The sequence below is a fragment of the Vigna umbellata genome, chromosome 8, assembly GCF_029865625.1.
Source record: "Vigna umbellata cultivar VRB3 chromosome 8, Vumbellata_1.0, whole genome shotgun sequence".
In the NCBI taxonomy this organism is placed as follows: domain Eukaryota; kingdom Viridiplantae; phylum Streptophyta; class Magnoliopsida; order Fabales; family Fabaceae; genus Vigna; species Vigna umbellata.
The window spans coordinates 1,996,357-2,006,273 of NC_142172.1; the positions used below are offsets into that span (position 1 = coordinate 1,996,357).

Sequence of the window (9,917 nt, forward strand, 5' to 3'; positions counted from 1 at the left end):
TTTGTGAGGACACTAAGAAGAATAATGTCCTCTCTCTCCACACTTAAAGCATTTGGTCTCTCTACCCCTTGTTTCTTTGAAGATTCTTTGTGAGAGGTATATCTGTCTCGCTCTTTTTCTTTTTCTTTTCCTCTCACTCTCTCTTTCTCTTTTTCTTTTACTTTGTCACGAGATTCTAAATACCTCGCTGGACTACCCTCCCTCTTAGGATCTTTCTTATGCATGGAGGTGGTAGGGGAAGTCTTTCTAGTTGAAGCTTGTCGTCTAATTTGCTCTTCCACTCGCACACATAGCTGAACAAAATCATTGAGATCTAAATAAGGTGAAAGCTCTACCTTATCTCTGATCTCATAGTTAAGGCCGCTTTGGAACCTAGCTATGGTGAATCTCTCTTCTTCTTTGATTCCAGCTCTTAACATGAGTAATTCCAACTTTTGTCGATATTCATCGACGCTCATGTTTCTTTGTTGAAGTCGATGGAGCTTGTCCATGACCTCCATTGCATTGTATGATGGAACATGTTTGCGATGCAAGGCTACCTTTAACTCATTCAAGTATTGGATGGTGTAATCGCCATGCATCTTTTGATCTCTAATGATAGAGGTCCACCAATAGAGAGCTGCACTTTGAAAGGTCAAGGTGGTCAGGGTCACTCTCCTCCTATCATCTATGTGGTACTGATAACAGTTGAAAAACTGTTATTTTCATGCTTAAAATTGATACTAAAAGCAACCTTTATACTTAGAAACTAGCTTGAAATCAAGCTTTTCTTCATATTTTCATAAATAAGAGTGCTGGACAGGTTTATGCTTGATTTCAGTGTTTTTGTGCAGGTTTTAAGGTGAATTTAGTGAAAGAAGTGAAGAAGGAGAGAGATGGAATCAGAAAAGACATCAAAAAGTGCAAAAGGAGAAGCCGCAAGTACCGCTCAGCGGCAGTTTACCGCTGAGCGGCACTCAGGAGTTCACGGGAGGACCGCTGAGGGGCAAAATGGCCGCTGAGGGGAAGAAACGACTCACGCACTTACCGCTGAGCGGTAGTTTACCGCTGAACAACACTATTTTTGGGCTTGGGCCTAATTTTCTGTAATTTACGAATAGTATATAAGCTTTAGGGTTTCCTAGGGTTTGTATCTTTGGCAAAGACGAAGCAAACACTCTCTCTTCCACCCCTTTGAAGGAGGATCTTGGATGCTCAGGCTACCTCTTCACCTTTCTAGGGTTTTATCCTTCATTCTTTCATTATTGTTCATCTAGGTTCACCATGAATATGGTGAACTAAACCTTGTATGTTTGTTGGGGAATCAATGTAATCTTTTGAAGCTCTCATATATGGAATTTGTGCTTGCATCTTAATCTAAGATTTATGCTTTCTTTCATCATTAGTTAGGGTTTTTCCTCTTTGCTTAATGCTTGCTTTGTTTAACTCATTCAATGCATGATTATTGATTTTGTCGATACGGGAACGTACGGGGAAGTCTAGATCCGGGGAATTACTCCCAATATTATATTGGTTGTCGTTAAGCTCCTGTGCTAAATAACTAATTATTAGGAATGCTAGGAATCGTATGAACTCGTAATTAGGGAGAAGCCTTCTTGAAAGGTAATTTAGAGAGTGGCATTAACAATGATGAATTGAATGTTGAATTCCTAAAATATACGAGAATGGATAAGATGAATTTGATAAACCCCAACAACATATTCATCCATATATTTCATTGAAAGTGCTTGTCTTTTGTTTTAGCCATTGATCAACCTCATGCATACATGTTTATTTTCGTCTTTTGCATAGTAAAATCCAATTATTTTGTTTTAAGTCTTAGCTAATCAACAAATCACATAACTAAACTAGGCCGTGAGTCCTTTGGGAGAACGATACTTGGTCTTACCGAGTTTATTACTTGAAACGATTCGGTCATACTTGCCGATTGTTCAACAAGTTTGTGACATCATATTTTGGTGATCATAAATTTGTCCATCAGGTACCACTCGAAAATCTGTTCAACCTTCATTTCCCATTCAAAATATTCCTCTACATTGTCTGTACCATAAAAGGGAGGAAGGTCAAGCTTTGGTTCCACATGATGGTCTCTAGGATTGTGGTGTCTCCTAGGTGGATGCTGATAGTGATCATAAGGATGAATACTATGTTGATCACTATGGTGGGAAGGTTCACCGTGATCATGGTTTTGCCTATGGGAGTGGTCATCATGGTTTTGACCTCTCTGATTGAGAGTGAGGTTAGTAACCATCTGTCGGAGTTCATTGAACTCAGCTCTAGTTCGATTGAGCTCAGATTCAGTCTTGTTAAGTTGAGCTTGAGTTCTACTAAGTTCTTCTCTCAATTGTAAATTTCCCTAATCATTATGAATGGTACCTTGAACACTAGAGTGACTCATACTTGTGAAGTAGAGAAAAGGTCTTCATAAGAGTTTTGAAAGGCTTGCACAAGTATAGAGTCAAAAACTTTTCAAAGACTTTGTTTAGATTTTTGGTGAAAGATTTCTAGAAAGAGTCTAGCAGTAAAAGAAACCGAATTAGTCCCAGGAAGGAGAGGTAAGTCACAAAGGACAGGCTCAAGAACCTTGTCCTTAGCCAGAGTTTCTCTGGTCGTGTTTTACCCTAGTTTCTAGGTAGAAATCTTTCAAAAGCTTTTTCATGCAAAAATGAGATGCTCCTAAAAACCAAACGAAGGTTTATCTAAATGAAACGCGCTCCTAAGTACCACAGAGACTTAAAACATAAAAGTCAAACAAGCAAAGTAAAGTAAAGCAAATGGAAATGAATGAGAGACGACCCTAAGTGAAAGTGCAAGTGACACTTGAGCCCCTTGACACACTTTCACACTAAAATGCGTAGACTAGACTATTACAATGTTAAATGGTGCTCTTGGAATTGCTTGAAAAGCATTCTCCCAAGTCACTTTAAGTTGGAAATGAGAGACAAAATTTAATGAAACTACAAAGGTTTCGTGATACTATGAATCAACAATACATGAAAATGTGTTTAGAAAAGAACAAATCAAAATGGAGGTTGTTGTTTCTGGATTGTGCAGGTCCAAAAAGGTGAGCAAGTGTGTTGTGTTTGCTGTAAAAATGTTGCTGGACCAACAATAAACTCTGTACTTTGAGTGGCAAGCTTGTATCCCTTTTAACACCTCCTCCACTTCCTAAGATGCTACCCCCTTGGAGCAAGGAATCTGAAGTAGAGAAGTTGCACCAATACGTCACACAACCATACACCAACAACAAACAATTAGCACAAAAAACTTGCACTGCACCACATTTTGAATTCTATTGATTTTTGGGCTGGAAGAAAAAGTGGCACGCAAAAGGAACCTAAGAAAGGGTCTAGAACATATCACACAAGCAAGAAAAACTCAAAAAACAGTGAGAAAACCGTGTGGAATGAAACTATTTGATGGAAATACAAAACTGTTTGATGAAATGCCACAAATAGATGCAGTTTTCTGGTTTTTGACTTCCAAAACTAGATTGTAGGGGTTTACTTGCTTTTTTATGTTTGGTTTATACTTGTATAAGCATTTAAAAGTATTTGGAAACATAATCCCCAGCTCTTGCTAATCCAAATTGAAAATCTAAATTTTGATAATATGCAAACAGTAGTGAAGGCAATCTACACCAGAAAATGACACCTAAAGTGGTGCTTGCAAACTGAGAAAATGAATATTCGTGTTTGAACAGTTTAAGTGACCCTTCAAGCAACTTTATATCATCAAGTGGAACATGTTTGAACACTGAAACAGCAATGAAACATTCTGCATCCGAAAATGAATGATCCACTTCCAATTTTAAGCAAAATTGATGGTTTAAATGGTGATTTGGCACATTGGCTGGAAAATGACCAAATGAACAGTGTGCACAAGTTTTAAATGGTAAAATAAACTTGTCCAAATGTTCATAATACACAAAAGCAACTGGATGCAACAATTGACAGTGGCAATTGTTAATTATGCAGAATAAATGCATTAAAAACTACACCAGAATGAGAAATGTGGCAAAAATGGAAACTATAGTGGTTAAAATGAATGGCAGTTTTTCAGATGTTCAAATGACACTTCAAACACGTTTATATCATCATATGGAATGTGTGCAAACACTTAAACAGCAAAGGCAAAGGCCATATCAGAATTTCACTGGTTCACTTCTAAAATTCAACAAAATGTGCTGGTTTCAATTGTGATTTTGCACAATAGCTGTAAAATGACCATTTGAACAGTAACAACAAGTTTGAAATGGTCAATTATACTTGCACAAACGTTCAAATAGCACAAGAGCACTCAGAATCTCAAAATCACAATAGTAGTTGCTTAAAAAGTGCAGAAAAGTGAAGCAAACTGCATCAGAATTGAAAAATTTAATGGAAACTATGCTGAATGGGTCGACAAATGTTTAAGAAAGGTCCTAAACACTAGATCTAGCCTCAGAATTATAGCTAGGAGATTTTGAAAGCCTAAAACCAAGCTAGGACAACAAGCACGGTGCAACACTTTGATAAAAAAAGTAATAGTTGCAGAAAACCAGAATTTTCAGCAACTCAACTACTCTTTTTGGAATTCAGTGGTGAATTCGGATTTCTAGCACTTGAAACATGTATAAATTCATCAAATAAACCTGTCTAAAGCATTAATATCAATAAATCTGGACAGAAAAAGATTGCACAATAGGAAACCAGAAAACAATTTTGATGCAGATTTGTGAAAACAGAAACATGTGTTCACTGATTTAGCATATATAATCAAGGCTAGACATTGTGTCACTGCCTTATATGATTCATTTATGGCTACACATGCACTGGAACTCCATCAAAGACAAAAAAATCGAAGCTAGAACAGAATCAACGACTGTGACAAAAGTAAAACTGCAAAAAGCATTTGCACATGACTGTGACAATACTGGAAAATGAAATGTAGGTTGAATTGACTCAAAACAAGTGATATGCATCGATTAAAATGATGAAGAAACACCTAAGGAATAGTGAACGAAAACAAATATCCACTCAAACACGAATTTAGACGAAACAGAAGTGGAAAAAAAATCAAATACATTGGCAACTCCAATCTTCAAGACTGGACCGCTCCTCGAAGCAGAAGGTGGCAACGGAATGGAAGAAGTTGATGGCTGATCTGGTGCATGCAAGGTGTTTGTGAAAATGTCTGGTGTGGGTTGGAAGTGTGTATGCAGTGGATCTAACTCAGGAAGCCTTCCAAGAGCGAAGGAAGCTAGAGAATGAGTCTGCTAAAATGGCACAAGGCAATGAACTCGAGAGAAGTGGCTGGAAATCCAATTTGGCAATGGAACAGTACAACACGAAAGTGAAGAAAATGAAAAGAAGAGTGGGTTAGCTCTTGAAGCAAGGCGCGGACGTGCTGACTCTTGATGCCAAATGATAGAAGCAACTCCAATCTTCAAGAATGAGCAGCTCCTCGAACCAGAAAGTAGCAGCGGAATGGGAGAAGTTGATGGCAGATCTGGTGCATGCAAGGTGTTTGTGAAAATGTGTTACTGATGAGTCGTTATTTCTTGAATTATATTTAGTTTATTGCACTTAAATAAACCAGGGAATTGTGTTTAATTGTATGTTATTTCCCCATTTTCCGAATTTTGCTTAATTTGGTCAGAAATTTGTAATTGTGCTAATTTGGGTTTTCTGAGCTGATTAAGTGCATTTTTTATTACAGGAAAATTTTGGAGATACATTTTGGAACATCAGGAAGAATGCAAATAAATTCAAGACTCTCCACATAGACATTTAGAATTAATTAAATTGTAATTTAGTAGTGTAGAATGTTTTTGGATTAACTTTAGTAGATGTAGCCAATTTTTGGCAAAATGAACTAGATAAAAAAATGAGGGTGGATGACTTGGCACCTAGGGTTTTATTGTGTGGACCCCACCCTCATTATAAGAGACTCACGGCCTTGGAAGCTAGGGCCGCCACTTGCCACTTCCAGTCTCTCGGTTTTGTTTTTTTGGCTTTTGCTTTGGACGTTTTTGGGAATGTAAGAACTGGGGAGTGTATTCACGCTGTTACGATTTGTAGAATGAAAGAAGAACACTCTTACCTTTTCATTTTGTTTATTTTCTATGCACTTTGATTGAAGTCTTTCATTGCTTCTTTGGGCTGGAAACACGGTTTTGAATGAAGAGCACATATCCTATTTTTCATTTTTCGTTTGGAAGCACACGGACTTTTTGATTTTGCTGGAATGAGTTGAGATGATATGATGGCTTGCTTGGGAGAATGGTAGCTGGAAGCACACACCACATCACGGTTGGAAGCAAAGAGGGAGTGGAGAAAACGCTGTCACGGTTTTGTTGGCTTTGAATGTTCCCTTTTGTTTTATTCTGCCACACACAATGCATATTCACTTTCTTAGTTTGGAGAAATGATGATTTAATTTGGGAAGCCTTACACGCTGTGCTGGAACGCGTGAAACGGTGAGGTGTTGATTCACTTTGCTGGAAGGAAGCACATGTTACGGGAGTCTTCAAGCTGCTGTTGCCACATCCAACACTCTTTTGGACAACACACGGTATAGGGGCTGGAATGATGGGCACGTGTTAGAACGCTTGAGCCGAGGAAGTTTCGGTCATCATTACCAGGTCCAGTAGATGGAGTGCCCAAGTGGTGGAGAGGTGCGGGTGCTGAAATGGCGAAGCACGAGATTCAAAGAAGGGCAGTGGTGTCACATCTTTGGAGAGAAGGAGTTGATTCAATTTATGGAGACTTTAGTTTTTGCTTTTAGAAAGTAGAAGTTGATTTTATTTGGAGTCCAGCAACAGCACATAAGGAGTCTTTGGATTTAAGCTCTAGCCGCCACTTGTTTTGGAAGTGGTGTTGTGCGCGGAGAAGTCACATCCAGAGGTGCTACACGGGTTGTTGGAAGAGAAGCGAAGCAGCGTTGGAGAACGAAGCGGAGATGGATGTTGGAAAGAAACGCTGCTGGAAGAGAAGAGATTTGTTTTTGATTTATGAAATGAGAAGCTGATTTGATGGGAGTAGGTAGTGTGCACAGGGACGTGGATAAAGGCAAGGGAGTAAATGATTTTGGGAAGAGGAGAAAGTTGATTTGAAAGTGCTGCTGGATGAGAAAGGCTACCCCACTTTCATTTTTGGAATTAATACTTGCAGGTTTATTTTCTTTGAGAAATGAAGAAGTGATTTAATAGGAGAAGCAATTCAATTAAGAAGTAATGTGTGTTGTCACGGCAGGGGAGGAAATTAGTTTGGCTGACTTGGTTTTCTTGGAGAATGAAGCACATGAGTTACGGTTAATGGTAGAGAAAAATTTATTTTCTTTTATTTCTTTTGCCTAAGAATGGTTTACATTATAGGTTGAATTGATTTTCTTCTCCTTGGTGGTGAATTGTGTTTGGATATGTATCTCTCGCAACGTTCAGTTTAATGTTTTCATGCACTGGAATACCGTCAATCATGTTTAGTTGTGTTTAATTTCCATTTTAATCTAAGTTCAATTACTGTCAAAAACACTTTCCCAACCCCCCCCCCCTCCCCCACTTCGTGTTGACCTGAAACTGAACCACATTTGGTCCTTGAGAGACGACCTACTACCTAGCACTGTACTGCATTCTTTTATGCAATCAATTTTTGTGTGAGGTGTGACCCTCTCATCAAAATGGCGCCGTTTCCAGGGACCAACAGTTCGGTCTTAGGTCTTTTGTTGTGTTAGTGTGTGTTGTGTTTTGTCTTGTATGTTTGAGTATGTGTGATTTGTTTGCTTAGGTTGTTTTGTGTGTTCCAAATTTTTGTGCTATCGTTTCATGATTTTAGGGTGTTGTGACTTAGTGCATGACTAGGGGAAATCCTGGGCCTATACCACCCTTTGATCCTGAGATTGATAGAACTTTTCATAGGTTAGCTAGGCATGCTAGAAATTTATCTTTAGAGTCTGTTTTTGAGTCTGTTCCATTAAATATTGTGCATCCCACTGCTGAGTACTTTGTGCATACTGCATCTACTGCATCTATTGCATCTGCACTTGATTCTGATTCTGATTCTGTTGTTTTTCACACTGAGAAAAATATGGCACAACCTCCACCTCGTGAGAGGACTTTTAGGGAGATGGCTGCACCTGATTTCGATATTGAAAGCTTGTGCATCCAATATCCTGATGAGGACGTTCCATTTGTTCTCAAGACTGGACTGATCCATTTGTTGCCCAAGTTTCATGGTCGTGCAGGTGAGAGTCCACATAAGCATTTGAAGGAATTCCACATTGTCTGTTCCACTATGAAACCGCATGATGTTCCTGAAGCGCACATCTTCTTGAAGGCATTTCCTCATTCATTGGAAAATGTTGCTAAGGATTGGTTGTATGGTTTGGCGCCTAGATTCGTCACTAGCTGGGATGATCTGAAGAGGCTGTTCTTGGAGAAATTTTTCCCAGCATCCCGGACCACAGCTATCAGAAAAGACATAACTAGGATTAGGCAGCTTGGTGGAGAGAGCTTGTATGAGTATTGGGAGAGATTCAAGACACTTTGTGCTAGTTGTCCCCACCATCAGATACCTGAACAACTCCTTATCCAGTATTTCTATGAGGGTTTGAACAACATGGATCGGGGTATGATTGATGCTGCCAGTGGTGGAGCTCTTGGGGACACCACACCTGCTGAGGCCAGGCAATTGATTGAGAAGATGACCTCCAACTCCCAGCAGTTTAGCACCAGGAATGATGCCATTGTGGTGAGGGGCGTACATGATGTTGTTGCCCAGTCTTTATCAGCTGTTGAAAGCAAGTTGGAAGGCAAGATTGACTCTCTTACGAAGTTGGTGACACAATTGACTACCAACCAGAGATCTGCAGCTCCATCTGCATCTGTTGCACGACTATGTGCTATTTGTCCTTCCAGTGACCACTATACAGATACATGTCCTTCTTTGCAGCATCCTGCTGCTTCTGATGCGCCTCAGGCTTATGCTATGAACATCTACACTAACAGGCAGCCACAACAACAAAAACATGACTTGTCCAGCAACAGGTACAACCCAGGGTGGAGGAATCACCCCAATCTTAGATGGAACAATGTGCCACAGCATCAGCAGCAGGCGCCACCTTTCCAGAATGCTGGAGCACCTAAAAGATATGCGCCTCCACCTATGCAACAACACCAGAGGCAACATCAACAGCAGCAACAAGAGATCCCTACCCAACCATCTTCCCAACCTTCCATTTCTTCTTCTGAGCTTACCTTGGAGGAGTTGGTGAAGCAGATGACTATTCAAAACATGCAATTTCAGCAGGAGACAAAAGCGTCCATCCAGAGCTTGACGAATCAGATGGGGCAGATGGCTACACAGCTGAATCAGGCACAGTCTCAGAATTCTGATAAATTGCCATCCCAGACTGTGCAGAATCCTAAGAATGTTAGTGCCATCACCCTCAGATCTGGGAAGCAAATTGTTGTGACCACCATGCCATCTCCGGCACCTGAACCTCCTAAACTTAAACCTGCTACTTCCCACATAAAAGAGGACCAGGTTGGTCCAAGCAAGACATTTGAGGCAGGTAGACCTTCTACTTCCGGTGGTTCTTCTTCTTCTACCACCACCAGCGCATCTCCTACCTTGCCCCACCAGATTTCTCTTTCATTCCCTCCAAAGGCGATGCCTAGCAAAAAGATGGAAGAGGTGGACAAAGAAATATTGGAGACCTTCAGGAAGGTAGAGGTGAACATACCTCTACTTGATGCCATAAAGCAGATTCCTAGATATGCAAAATTCCTGAAGGACCTATGCACGCATAAGAGGAAAATGAAAGGAGATGAAAGAATCAACATGGGCAGGAATGTATCCGCACTCATTGGTAAGTCGGTCCCGCACGTTCCTGAAAAGTGCAAGGACCCAGGTACGTTTTGCATTCCTTGTATGATT

The 9,917-nt window shown here is 40.0% G+C and overlaps 1 protein-coding gene and 1 non-coding gene across 2 annotated transcripts; one reads left to right on the forward strand and one right to left on the reverse strand.

Moving 5' to 3' along the window:
- Positions 1 to 5,262: 5,262 nt before the first annotated feature.
- LOC148193870 (uncharacterized) lies at positions 5,263 to 9,893 on the forward strand (the record flags this gene model as incomplete). Its single annotated transcript, XM_088096380.1, has 3 exons — positions 5,263 to 5,359; positions 7,930 to 8,931; positions 9,118 to 9,893. Coding segments are annotated over exons 1-3 (1,875 nt in total), but the record flags the coding sequence as incomplete, so codon positions are not given.
- LOC124845074 (small nucleolar RNA R71) lies at positions 8,444 to 8,551 on the reverse strand. Its single transcript, XR_007029428.2, has one exon. It is a non-coding gene; the product is annotated as a small nucleolar RNA R71 (small nucleolar RNA).
- Positions 9,894 to 9,917: the final 24 nt, after the last annotated feature.